This window comes from Eutrigla gurnardus, assembly GCF_963514095.1.
Source record: "Eutrigla gurnardus genome assembly, chromosome: 13".
In the NCBI taxonomy this organism is placed as follows: domain Eukaryota; kingdom Metazoa; phylum Chordata; class Actinopteri; order Perciformes; family Triglidae; genus Eutrigla; species Eutrigla gurnardus.
Genome location: NC_139936.1, coordinates 9,655,069 through 9,669,719, shown reverse-complemented (window position 1 = coordinate 9,669,719; position 14,651 = coordinate 9,655,069). Strand labels below are relative to the sequence as shown.

The 14,651-nt window shown below is 42.7% G+C and overlaps 1 protein-coding gene across 2 annotated transcripts in view; it reads left to right on the top strand.

The window, feature by feature from the left end:
* pdlim5a (PDZ and LIM domain 5a) overlaps positions 1–2,893 on the top strand; it is a 51,432-nt gene extending 48,539 nt beyond the window's left edge. The window contains exons 18-20 of one of the 2 annotated variants that reach the window (XM_084025607.1): positions 520–640; positions 769–884; positions 1,002–2,893. In XM_084025607.1, coding sequence (XP_083881733.1) covers positions 520–640; positions 769–884; positions 1,002–1,091 — 327 coding nt within the window. In that variant the 3' untranslated portion in view covers positions 1,092–2,893. The remainder of the gene's footprint in view (positions 1–519; positions 641–768; positions 885–1,001) is intronic. The other variant, XM_084025608.1, reaches the window with a different exon arrangement.
* The last annotated feature ends 11,758 nt before the right edge of the window (positions 2,894–14,651 follow it).

Below are 14,651 nucleotides of genomic sequence, written 5' to 3'. Positions count from 1 at the left end.
AGATCTTTGCTCTCATAACAGCTCTGACATTCATCCTTCACGTGTTCTAACCTCTTTAGCCTCTATCCCTTTCAACCCTCCATTTCTCACACATCTTCAACCAGCTTACAGCTTCTTATTAACCTGTTTTCTCACTCCCTCGCCTCTAATCCTTCATTTCACTCTGGCCCACCAACTTTCCATTGATTCCCTATCCTGTCTCGTTCTCACAGTTAAAGGGTGGGAAAGAAAGCCGACTGTCTTTTTTTTTTAAGCTGGGTCATGTGGCCCCAGAAACGAATAAAACATATTTAAATGTGACATGAGAAAAAAAAGGACAGACTGTAGGAAAGAGAGAGCATTTCTGATATGTGTGAAACAAAGACATTATAGTTATAATCAAAACAGGACGGATGGTAGAGTCTCTGCATCCTAGATCTAATTTTCCACTTACTGTGACTGACACACACAAAGACCAGAGCTCCTGATGAAGAGCGTGATGCCTCCAACTAACCACGCTGTTGGCTTTCTTGCACCCAGGAGGTGATGAATGCCCTCAAACAGACGTGGCATGTCCACTGCTTCCTGTGCGCTTCTTGTCAGCAGCCAATTAGAAACAACACCTTCCACCTGGAGGACGGAGAGCCGTACTGTGAGCAAGGTGAGTGACGTTTGGACACATTGATGACGCTGTTAGGGCTGATGAAGGATGTCAAGACGACACAATTAGCTTAACCTAAAATGAAGGGTTACAAAAGAAAAGTGAAAGTGTTTTGTCTGTGAAAAAAGACTTCTACAGTATGTTTGGGACCGGCTGCCACGGCTGTGAGTTCCCCGTTGAGGCTGGAGACAAGTTCCTGGAGGCCCTCGGTTACACCTGGCACGACACCTGCTTCGTCTGCACTGTGAGTAAAGGCTCAGGATATTCACATCGCAGACTTCCTTCCATCTGGTGTGCATGCCTTTGAACGGTTAACTTTTACTGGACAACTAATGTAACCTTTCTATGTGTTTTTCTTCAGGTGTGCTGCACCTCTCTGGAAGGTCAGACCTTCTTCTCCAAGAAAGACAAACCTCTTTGCAAGAAACACGCTCACTCACTGATGATATGAATCTTGGAATTTCTTCACATTTTTTCTAGTCTTGCTCAATGAGGTGGGAAGGCCTTGTAATAGTTCAATAAAACTCAAGCAATACTTGTACAAGCATAGAGGTCAGAATAACGGAAACACTGTCATGAATGCAAATGGACCCAGACCCAGTGTTATACATAATCTACAATACGTTTTTAGCAAAAATCTTGATTTTCAACTGGATTTTATTAAGTAGAGCTGTTTTTACTGCCAAACGGAGCATTGAACATGCACTACCAGGAGCAAGCATCACATTCAGACATGTAGTAATAATATGTATGGTTTTGTGTTCCAAGTCTTCATTTGTTAATCTTGAGTTTCTGAGAAGCACGACAGTGGTCAGATCTTCATGTTTAACGTTGTATGTCAGTGTACAAAGAGGTTCAGCTCACATTTAATCACACTATCACTGAAATGAGACCGTACAAGAGAAAAATACATGTATATTCATACCTATACTATAGGAGAGAGGAACATAATTTTCTAAGCAGGTGTTTATTTTTGTTAGTGTTTGTGTATCAGTGATCAAACTGAACAATGTGATCTGCAGCTATTAGGGAGAGTTCAAGAGAATATTAAGCATCCAATTTGACTTTATTTTATCATATGTGTGAGAAATGTCCGTACTGTGCTTTTCCTAGTTTTAATCCAGGTGAATTGGATGTTTCTCCTTTTCCTGGATTTTTTAGAAGTAATTTTATGTATTGTTTTTTCTGTTTGTCATGTAAAAACTTGGAACATCGACAAAAAAGTGTTACAGATTTCAAAATAATAGGTCACATCACAGTGTGGCACTGAGAAAGAGAGACAAAGAGAAGTGGTTTTGATTTTATGGAGGACAAAACTGGCACTAAATAGAAATACAAAATAGATACACCTGTAACAAAATACAAAGCCCTTATTATGTATGTATGTATTTTTTCTTGTCGAGTGGTAGATTGACATATCTTGATTGCGTGCCATACAGTTTCATGAATCATATTCATGTTTTTATTTTATTTCACCTCGTGTTACTATATAAGTGGGTAGCTCTTTCTCTCCTTGCCTGCAGGAAAATGGGGTCAAACATAACCCTTGTGTAAACTGTATATTTTATTTTGTTTATAGAGGTGATAAATGTCTTATCTGACTATATGTATTTAACAGTTTGGGTAACTGGGTTCTTCCTTTTCAGGGAACAGTGCAGGGAGTGGACGGGGGGGCGTTTATTCTCTCTTCTTAGTATCTCACAAGACTGTCCACTAACCGTCCCAACATGTTGACATGAGATATTTACTTTGGGGGTGCACTTGGTCTATTTTCTCCCGTTTTCAAACCAGAACAAATGGCAGCAAAACTCACTTGTATGAATTTCACATAATCATCATTGAAGAAAGTCTACAGTTGAAGCTATTAAAATGGATTGGGAGTTGTTAAATAAATGATGCGCTTTTTAACCCCCAGGAGAAATATCCTGTGTTTCCTTCTGTTTGCTTTCTTCCCAGTCGGTGTAACACTATCTCACCACACTAAACTTCCTGTATTATTGCTTGAGAAACCACATGGCGGTACAGAGGAGTCTGACATAAGCGGTGTGAAATGCAGATTTCAACGCATGTCTTCACTAGGCTGAGAAAGGTCAAAGAAGACAGCGATGGAAAGAAACGGAGAGGCGAAGTCGATACTGTGAGAGAGTTTGTGAATGTGTTTGCTGTTCAAACATTTTCATCATGTTTTCACGAGCCAAATTAACAAACCGGATCTTCACTTAGACCCGCCCGCTTCATAGACCAGCATCACACCGTAGACATTTAAAACTGGAGCAGAAAAAACAGCCAGATCTTATGAAACTTTCTGGTCGGCTCCATGTAGCTTTAGAATTTAGAAACAAACCATGCCATGTTCAACCCTCTTTATGGACTTAAATAAGTGCCTGGACCATCTATAGCTGACACTGTGAACCAGGTATATGCCACACAAAACAATTTAATTTGTCATCTGGTCTGTTACCACAGACCTACAAGGCCCGAGGGATCAAGTCATCATTTTGACACTTATGTTTTACTCTAATTAATATTTTTGTCTTAAGCCCTTAAGGCTTAAGCCACTTGACTCATATTAAACCTCCAAAATGTTGCTGAAGGAGAAGTTCTGGTGTTAGAGAACTCACATGTTCAGGTTACAAATTAACGCTCATCAGTGCCTGTGCCCTCTATTGCAGGTCAAACAAGGCATGTGATATTACACATGACTGTAGCGCAAGTTAACATTTTCAACTTAACAACCGACCAAAGAAAAGACTTAAAGTACTTAGGCCTCACTTACGAGGTGTAAAGTTAAGTCTTAAACCTCAAACAGCCCCTTTCAAAGTGTTGATTCGGGCTTAGAATCGATTAATCCTCAAAAGTATACAAGAACAAATGCATTTAATGTGCGTTTTCTTTTCCTGAGTGTGGAATTCAGGAGCCGGGCATTCAAAGACATTTTATTTTTGGAGATGTGACCCTCAAGATCTTCCAGCTGGGACCTCAGGGTACAAAATAGGTGCCCCAGGATTTTTCCACCTGTGCCGTGAGGGAGTCTGGAGTCTTTGTTTAACAGCTGTACCCCATGGCAATAAAAGGTCGTCTCCAGGCTGTCTTTAGCTGCTGCACCAAAGTGCTTTTTAGTACTTAATGTTGATGCTCCTCTTTCTCTGCCTTCATCTGCTCCAATTTTAACTGCAGGTCCTTGGTATTGGAGGTGCCCCATGAGATCATTCTGAGCTTCCCGCAGCATTGTGCTGATCTTTCTCAGCTGGGATTTCAGATTCTCTGTATCCCTGGGTGGAGAGTGGCCATGTTTAGACCCTCATCGAGCTGCGCTTTAAGGCTACGTATCTCCCATCAAATCTTTCATATGGCTCCTATTGTCATCCTACGTTTTTTCTTGGAGCTTATCTGGGGAAATTGCCAGTGAGTCCTCTTGGATTTTGAGGTGGACTCTACTTTGGGTGAGACTCGGCTCACTGTCCTTCAGTTCTCCTGCTCAAAAAGGCAGTGATGTACAAAGCTTTATATCACTTCATCGTCATGTTTGTGTGATTGATACATTGCTCAATGTTCCTGACCTGCAATTATTCATTAACGCTTGGTGAAGTTAAAGGACTAAAGTTTAGTTTGAATCACTCACACTGGTAGTGAGTAGTCATTTTAAGTACAACACGAACTCACTTTTGTTCATTTTACGTAACTGTATGACATAGCATTCGATTCAGACAGTTTGGTGAGGTTTTCTTTAAAACAATTACTATTGTAGTAGTCAATTTCAATTTCCCATTTATTGACCCAGAAACAAACCCCTGTATTCCTTCCAGCAGAGTCCACTTCATAGTTTTTTTTTCAGTCATAACCTAGTGATTGTATTATTATTACTGAATAAACAGTGCAGTTCGTTTTTTTTCTTTCCTTTTTGTCGTTTATTAGCAGAAGAGTGTGCTTGTGGAAGGCAGTCGCTTTTTCCTCATTGCTAATGCGCCTCTCCGCGGCATTAATCACCTCTCATACAGCTGAGCGAGGGGCATGGGGGCTTGTTTCGCGCGCGAGGCCCAACGTGTGAGCGCGTGCGTGTGACTGAGAGAGAGAGAGGGAGGTAGCGCTACAACTCTGGCGTGGAAACAGAGCGACTCGCATCGTCCGGAGAGAGTAGGCCGGCGAGTGCTAGAAACTTCTCCTCTCCATCAGAAGCAGACTGACAAAGAAAGTTAAGGTGAGTGAAAAGGGACGTTTTCGAGTCGTTTTGAACCACCGCGGGAAGTGACAGGCGTTTGCTCTTTTTTTGTTCGCGAGGTGTTGACAGTCTGCTGCTCGTGCGGTTGGGTTGTTTTTTGGGGGGTGGAGGGGGGAGTTTTGGCTCACTCCGTGGATGTTGTAAGCTAGCAGCAGCGGAGAGTAACGTCAGAGGGAGACGTTTATATGAGTGACGTTAACTTTTTAACCGTTTGCTCGTGGCTTCGTATCTGTGTTTACATTCTTCTCGGCGCAGCATCACTTTTGCCCTTCTGGGCTTCGTGACCTGCGTTGTGTCCGAAGAAGAAGAGTCCAGAAAAAAAAATCACATCAGTTGTCTTATAGTTGTGTTATATTCAAAGATGTCTGGTTGTGTGTGTGTGTGTGTGTGTGTGTGTGTGTGTGTGTGTGTGTGTGTGTGTGTGTGTGTGTGTGTGTGTGTGTATGTGTGTCAAAGTGAATGCATGTGTTTAGGCTACCAGGGAAGAACACATTATTGTCCAAATTTGTCTGTATGAAAGTAGGCTACATAATGTTAATGAGAATATTAATTTCATAAAGATAATTGGGCTAACTGCAGGCATAAAGCTAAATATATTCACTGATAGTCAGAAAGTGACCGATTTAATGAATTTAGTCAAGATGATGATATTCATTTTATAGATATTACACATAATGGGTGACTACATCATAATAACAGATGGATGTTTTACTCAATTATAGATGTCAGAGCACAGATTTGATAGCTGATCAAATCAAGTTGATGCCACTATTTTGTGTGCCTCTTTATGAACTCTGTTAAAACATATTCAGCTACTGTAAGAAAAAGTTGAAACCCTCTCTGTTGGGATTCTTTGGATTTGGCAGAACGGCTTTCCATTATTGTACTAGAAACCAAGACCTGCCTTTTTAATTTTTGAGACTTGGTGAAGTGAGCCCCCTTCTTCAAGGGCTCAGAAAGCAGAAAAAAAAAGAAAAGAAAATGAACCTCAACACAGCCTCCAGCGCCGAATAACCTCCAACCCAGTATTCCCCATACACCTCACACACACACACACACACACACACACACACACACACAGGCATGCATATAGTATTCAACTCTCCCTCCGAGTCCAGTAACCAGGTCCAGGTGGTTGTCAGTGTGGGTTATGACATGAGTATATCTGTGTGTGTGTGTATGGGTGCACATGAGCAAGCACGTGTGAATGTATATCCAGATGGCATAAAGCTATGGCTCCAAATCTTACCTCACCTCATCTGAGGGGGTCCGGGGGCAGCAAACACCGGGGAACCACGCAGGAAAACACTCAGCAACTATGAATGGGAGAAGCAGGCATCCAGATGTGTGTCTGTGTGTCTGTACTGTTTTCAATGTTTGTCAATCTTGTAAATGCATGCGGTTGTTGAGGCTTCGCAACGAACAGCAATCTATTTAGGTCAGGAGCACATCATGCAGATCTGAGAAACAGCCACATTCTCAATTGGCTGTGTAATTGAGTTTCACATAGCAGCTGTAAACAGAACGTTTTCCTCATTTTCAATCCCTGTGTGTGTGTGTGTGTGTGTGTGTGTGTGTGTGTGTGTGTGTGTGTGTGTGTGTGTGTGTGTGTGTGTGTGTGTGTGTGTGTGAAGGAGCGTGATAGAGAGAGCAGTTGAGACACTTGTGAGTTTGAGACATCTCGTGATGTGAGACGAGGTGTCTGATTCTGTCTGCTGAAAACTCAGATCGCATTGCTGGTGCTCATTCTACACGCCACGATTATCCAATTCGCCCAAAACAAACTACATTTCAGATCTGATGAGTGGAACACAACTGACAGCAGATATAGTCAGAGGGTCCATATACATGTGCAGTGGCCCTATGGAGCAATACCCTGTATATGGAGGTCAAAATCTGAATTCTAATTTTAAAAAAGTACCCACAACATCTGGAGACGTAGCTGCCTATATAAATATGTGGCTATGGGTGGTCACAGAAGTCATTTAATTGGATCAGGCAGCAGAGTGAGCAGTGGTGGCAGCTCAAATTTTCAGAACAAAGACCAAATATGTTCAGAAGATTTTCAGAAACGTGTCACGTTTCCCGTCTGATTGTGTGTGTATGCCTCTCACACATTTATTCAGGGAACCTCAATTAGGAAGGCGTAAAAGCCGTAATGCTCGGGTTTGCCTACATTCACAGCATTATTTCTAAGTGAATTGCACGGCAATAAGAAAGACATCAGGGGCCAAAAAATAAAAACAGCAAACGCTATTGTTGACGTGAAGCTAAGGACACTTTGCCAGCGTGAACCTCTCTAATATCCAATTTCCTCAACTTGGAGATGGAGATGATAACAATCAATGGTCATGAGCCCGAGGCCCTCTTCTCAAACATCTATCTCTCTTAATTACAGTGTCAATGTGATTTATCGAAACATTTCAGCATTTATCTTCACCTGAATTATGAAACACATGGAGGTTTAGAAAAAGGTTTCCACAGGCTTTGAAAAATAATTCAAAGCTTATGGAGTAAGCAATAAAAAGTTGAGGACTGGATGTCGTATTCAGTTATCAGTGGGCCTCAGATCTCTGTCAGCCTGAAGAAGTGGAGCATCAATCGCAGGAAATGCCATTTAAAGCCTTAAAAATGTAGATTCAGAGCACTTTCTTACCTCGATTAAAACCTAAACCTGATCTGTGCTGTGGCCAATTACTTTCCCTAAAGGCCTCCTGCTGTTATATCACAATAAAACTTGCATCTGCTTGAAGAGGTTTTCTGTAAAAAGCAGCCGAAGTACCGCTAACAACACGTTCTCTCTCGTTTTCTCCTCTGCAGTGCTTTAATGCCATTACGCCTGTGGTCGGGTGTTTTTCTTAATGGAGACTCAATGTTAATCACAGGAAAATGTAGCCCAGGATGGAAAAGAAACAACAGCCTTTTAAAGCAACACTTGAGGTCACCATCAGTGTGGTGAAGGCAGGGCTGTCGCTGTCTGCCAGACGGGCTTTCTGGCTCTCACAAACAGCACAAGTCCTTGTAGATGGAGACAGGTGAATTATTAATATTTTCCCTTAAGTGATGGCGTTTCTTCTAATCCCTCAGTGCTGTGAGGTACACATTGCTTACTCAGCTGTTTAAAGCTCAATTAACTTGTACATCCTCCACCTTAAACCCGTCCGCTCATTAATAATGTTGTGTTCTGCTCTAAAAGTTTTATCCTCACATTTTAATGTGAAATTGCCTCTTTTTGTGTGCGTCTATTGCATTGTGTAGTCAGAATCTGTGTGTGTGTGTATGTGTGTGTGTGTGTGTGTGTGTGTGTGTGTGTCTGTTTGTGTGAGACATCTTCGTCTTCACACACATGGATCCCATCCGGCCTTTCTGTCTCGTCCTCCGAAGCTGGGATGAGTTAAACATTTGACCCTTCGCTTTTTTAAGATGGAAACTCTGATCTATTGCCTGTGCTGCTTTTGACACGTTCAAACAAGTATGTGACGACACATGTGCACGCACACAACTTTTCACCTCGTGTCGCGCACAGCACTCTGCGTTAATACTTTGTTTCATCGGACTTGGATTGACTTCAAAGAAAGAATAGAATTCCGATGATAGAAAACAGCCTTTTGCATACAAACATGCCTTTTCCTGCAGCATCATCTGCGTTCTGTGTCCCAATCGTAACGGACACGTTTTTCATGTATCTCTGCAACTGTCTGTATCAGCTTTGTGTAGGTTTGCAGTATGTTTTTGTTTTATACATATGGCCATTCTCACACTGGACTACTGGTTTGTCAGTCTACATGAATACACAGTGGCCAATACCAAAGCCATGAGGTTTTTCTATGATATTCATATTTCTGAATAGATGTGAGTCGGGCCAGCCAATTTGAGTGAGCAGTATAGTACATGTGATTAAATCCTCCTTTATGGTTAAAAAGAGACTTGTTCGTGCAGGACTGCTGTAGAGGCAAGATAGGATCTGACAGGAAATGTTCCTACTGGGTTGATTTAGCTATTGTAGATGAATAATGAGGAAGACACTGATATAGCCAGTATGCAAAGGGGAATGAACAAAAGAGTGCTCACAGTAGCTGTAGCTGTGTGCGTGTGTGACTGTTCTTTGTGTGTGAGTGTGTGTGTGTGTGTGTGTCAGGCCTGTAAGATAACAGAGTTGAGGTTTCAGTGTTTGTTATGCGGGCATATGATGCATATAGGGGTGCGCTTATAGTCGAGTCTGTGCTTATCGGTCTTATCTTTTCTGAACCAGATCATGCACAGTCTCATTATTCTAATCTTCATCTCCATTACTCCCTGTTCCCCCCCTCAGGGCGGACATTCAACCACACAACCTCTCCTGATCTCATGATGGAGTTATTCTGTCCTAGTGCTCTATAATTCACACAGGGCACACAGTTCAGACACTCCTCCCCCCGGTGTTCCCCTTTTTTGACGTGACAAAGATTTGGCATCGGCACCTTTAAAAACAATACTTGAAATGTTCCAGCCCTCTGTTTATTGAGGACACCTCCAGGACCCAAAGGGAAATCATAGTAATCAACAAATTTACTGTGACGAACGTTGTGGCTTAAGTAGGGTTGATGATATAAAACAAGCTTAAATTCTGATTTATTAGCCTGACTAATAGCCCACGGAATCAGTTTAGGCTTGTGTCCCACAGGGTGGATGTTAAAACATACTAACAGCCAGCTTCTGATCTCATGATTTGGCTATTTATTTCTCACTGCTCTCTAATTCACACAGGTCACACAGCTCAGCCACTCCTCTTCAGGTTCCTTCCTCTTTGTTTTTCTGGCATCTGCACCCTTTAAGCATGAGCAAAGCAATTTTCTCTAATCTCTCACTAACTATTGGTGGTTGCTCATTACTTCTATACTGTGTATTGTTGTTGAAGAACACCTCCTATCACAAACATTTACAGGTTAAGCCCTGAGGATGCGTTAACTTGAATATGTTTTTGCCTTGAACTGTGAGGCCACAACTCAATCTTTGTGTGTTTGGTTTGGCTCATTCCTAACTAAAGTAATCACAGGGCCTATAGTCCACTCAAAATAGAGGGGGGGGGGGGGGGGGGGGGGATGATGGAGTGATGAGTGGGGGGAGAGACGAGATATACATCTGGATCCACTTTGGGACAATTTCATCCCTCCTGCCCTCCAAACCTGAGACCCCAATTTTCACAGTGCCTCCTTTGAGGTGCCATACCATCAATGAGGGGGAGAAATATTTGCCTACGAGCAAGTGTCATTCTTCCTTCACCTCTTGGTCTAGACATCCCCTCACTGCTTATTTAATAGGGCGACCACTTGCAGAATTGGAAAACCTGGATATCAACATTTCAGGGAGTTCAAATAAAATGAGGAAAGACCGGGCAACCCTTGATAAACAGCGGCATGTATTAGGTTTCAGGTTTCTTTTTCAGATTACTTCAAGTTGTGGCTTTGCCAGTTATTAATTTTCTAAGAATGTCTGGGAGGTTAAAGGTCAGACCTGAGTGATGGAAAACCCTGACTTCCTGTTTTTAAAGATGGGCCGTGTAAAACACACAAGCAGAAAATAGAATATCTGACCACTTGTGCTCACAGAGGGGCTTTTATTTTCAATAAGCATCCAGGCGTCCAATGTGAAGGTGTAGATGAGGTAAACAGACGAGAGGAGACGTTAGTGACTCACAGGCACTCGGTCAAATTGACCGAGGCAGTAAAGAATGTTATTATGTGGAAAATAAATTGTGACTAGTCAAGGAGTTCAAAGTATTATCTGTACGTCCTTGTAGTCTTTTGGTCTACATCCCTTGCAGTCTTTGACTGAATTGTCCTATAGGCTAGCACTCCACACGCATGCATTTAGGTCTGAAATGATAAATGGCTTTCTTTTATTTGTGCAGATGTGTCTTTGGCAGAGGATGGGGGTGTAATGTTTATAATCAAACTCAGAAGCCACTAGTTATTCTCTCTCTCTTCCTGTCTCTCTCTCTCTCTCTCTCTCTGTCTGACTAAAAGCCCATCTGCTGCTGCGGATGTATTGCTTTGTGTCACATCATTGATAGCCTGATGGCTGAAAATTGCGTCCACATTGCCTCCGCAGACACCACCTTCTCATGAGACATACATTTACGATGGCTCGTCGATGTGTTTTTCAAAGTTATGATTCCGCAGTAATCCAATCCGATTGGAAACCAAATCAAATCCCCCCCCCTCTCCCAGAGACAGTGAATCTGATGCACATGAAATCAAATCTCGAGGGGGCCTGTTTCTTCACTTACATGTCCGGTGGATTTATACGTATCCATTTAACAAGCAAATTACAACGTGAAGCAGGCCTCGGGGAGTCTTTGCGTCGTGTCCTGTGCCACACTGTAATGCTTAATGAATGAGTGCATTGATGGGTAGATGTGGACGAAGTGTGTGGGGGGGCTCCATTGATCACTGGTATCTGCTGTTGAGATCAACGTGAACAGGATATTGATGATCTAGTGTGATGTATACTTTCTCTTCAGACTAACGATGAGTTCCATTGGAGACCAGTAGCAGGAAGTACAGTAGATGGAGGAAATGTGAGGCTTCTAAAAAAAAAAATTCAGAGATCATGCCAGATGCTAGGAGGACTGTTGTTTGCAGACTTAATTAGGTGATATAAAAAAAATCTCCCCAAAAAAACCCAAGAAATGACCTGATCCCAAACACTAAATCAGCTCTGCCAGATCGGTTGTGCAGTGACGTCCGGCATTTAGAATAACAATGTCCAACCAGACCAGATGTCCCTCACTAAACAGGTCCCTGTAGGTTCCCAGCCAAACAGCGTCCAGCAGATGACTACATATTGGTTCAGCATCAAGCACACACAGCAAATGAAAACATTGCCGCCACATTATAACCTCAATATAACCTATCAAGAAGTAGAACTAGTTTCTGGAAAATATAAATATATCCTCACTATCTGGACACTTAAACCTACTTTCCCCCCTCTCTCTTTTAAATTGTTAATCTTTTTTAAGACATTCACTCTGCTCATACATGCACATATGTGTGCACATGTGCAACCAGCATCTCTAGGTTGACATTCATAACCAAACAGGTGTGTGTGCGTGCGTACGCACAAATTTGCACCACATGCTCAGCCGTTTTATATTCAATGTGAAATGCCCGGGAGTAGGTATTTTACAAGTCGCAACCCCTGAACCGTGTCCACTCAGCTTCCTGTATGAAAAAAAAAAAAATCCCTGCATCTACCCTGCACTCCTACCTAGCTGCTAGACGTTATGTTCTGAGGCTTATAGCTGTCTTTTCTACTCAGCGTAAAGTAGCAGATGACACAAGACTCAGAAGAACAGGACTGACACAAAGGTCAAGAGCACGAGCCAGATTTAATGCTTCTGCCAGATGAGTCACCGGGAAGCCCTCACCTTCTCCAGGGCTGTAGATGTACCAGCATGGCAGACAGATCAGCATTCGTATCCCAATTGCTTTTATTTACTCTTTACAAGCTGAATTTCATTAAACGGTGTTTCCTAAGTGTTGCAAAAAAGAACCGCAGTCACTTGTAAAACTTGTAAAAAGTTAATACACTAATAGTAGTCCTACCGTGTGTCTAGTTGTGCCACTTACTGTATTCGATTGGGTCTCAAGTATCTTCAGCCAACGTCATTTTAATGTAACACTGCTAATTGGCAAACAGTTGTTTTAATAGGTGCAGTCTTGTGTTGAATTTTGGATTTTCTCTTCAACTTCACAACATTGGAAAACACAGTGGTTGTAGTCTTGTGGTACGCTTACTTATGATAAACGTATAGTACAAATCCATTATTGCTGCTACTATGAATCACTGTGAAGCTGCCAGGTAGCTTAGTTATATCAGCGGCAGACAGGGAAGCAGACAGTGATCAGGAGGTCGACAGACATCGGCAAGTTTGTTTGTTAATTCACTGCGTGGATTCTGTGGAGTGAGTCTGCCTTCTTTTAAGATATCCGATGAGTTGGATCAAAAAGACAGGATTCTAAAACATACGGCAGTTTGTTTTTGAAAGCTAACTGAACGACTAGGGCGAATATTTCATGGTTTGTTCTCTCGTGTTCCAACATGAGCGGCAGCAGCAACCACAGTGAACAGGGATTAATAGTAATGATAATGATAGCTGCGTAGTGTGTTTTTACTGTGTGTGTGTCTGTGTGTGTGTGTGTGTGTGTGTGTGTGTGTGTGTGTGTGTGTGTGTGTGTGTGTGTGCGTGTGTGTGTGTGTGTGTGTGTGAGAGATTTGTCCACAGAGGCATCTGTTGCAGGTTTCAGGCACATTGTGGGATTAAGGAATTGAGTGCAACAAACAACCACACACCATACAATGCCACATTACACCCCATATTTACAACCCCACACCAGCTTCATCTAGATTCTTCAACTCATGGCAAGGTGTCGCAGTAACAATGAAAGTTGCCTCATGTTGGGTGTACATTAGTAAAAGATAAGGTAACAGGATGAGGGAAAGAGACTCCCCGTCTCTCTCTTAAAAAAAAAAAGGACACACAATAAAGAACAGTGAGCTTTCCAGTTGCCACCGGGTTCAGGTTCTAGCTAATCAACGGTGCACACAGCCGTGACTGTTCTGTTCCAGGGGACTGGAGGCGGAGGGAGGGGGTGGACAGGATGAGGGTCCTGCCTGAAATGGGGGCGTAAGGGTAGGAGGAGGGAGAGAACGTGCATGTGGTTGTGCGATTGAGGTGCGTGATTTTTAGCCTCAGCAACGGTCTTGCCTGCGGCAATCTCTAGGGGCCTGTGTGCGTGTGTGTGTGCGTGTGTGTGTGTGTGTGTGTGTGTGTGTCAATTAATTATATGTGTAGATGACCACATTATGTCAGTGGTACCAAGTCGCTTAATAGTCTAGCGTTAAGTGAGTTGTGTTTCCGAGGCTGTGCTATAATCACTATCAGATGTGTGGGTGGAGGAGAGGGACCGGGGGTAAGAGAAAGAGACATAGTGTGTGTGTGTGCGTGCGTATATAAATGAGAATGAACAAAGAAGGAAAGAATGGAAGAATGACGGATAGACAGAGAAAGAATAATGGTATGGCTGTTGTAGGTGCATGAGAAAGAATGCTAGCCTAATATAATACGTGCTTGCCAACAAAAAAATGGATGCGCTCATTCACAACGACCCGACTCTACTGTCAACTTAAACGTGTTTCTGTTGGTGCACCTCTCCACTCTCGTAGATGTCGTAGATCTCGTACCGAATACAGTAGTGCATTTCAGTGATTGATGATGTGATTTGCAGTGTCAGTGCTGAAAAAAGTACGTCAAACCGATGCACATAAAGGGAGCGTGTGTCCGACTCTCTAACATCTTTACCAGTTTAATTTGACACATTCTGTCGGCCGCATCCCAATAATGAACGAAGTACTGTACATCTGATCACTTTACGATGGTAAGTTACAGTTGAATGCTGTTCATTACTCCACTGCTGATTGGCGTCACCGGCTCGGATCTCGAGACTTGTGGGTGGCATGTTTAGTTTTGCCGCATGTAAAGGTGTGTTGCAGGAATTGAGTGTGCAGGCTCTACTTGTATTCGGCGAGTCCCTGTCCTAATCATTGTCAGATGGTGGACAGAGTCCTCGCGTCTGGAGCCATTTACGAGGCCTACGGCCGCCTGGAGGGAGAGAGGGGGAGAAATCCATCCAACGAGGCTGTCCTTTGTTGTCTGAGAACTTGTGAGATGGAAAATAGGGAGCAAATGATGGAGAATTAGGGGTCAGCTAGCAGGTTTTATATGACAAAATAATGTTTTGTTGAGCCTCT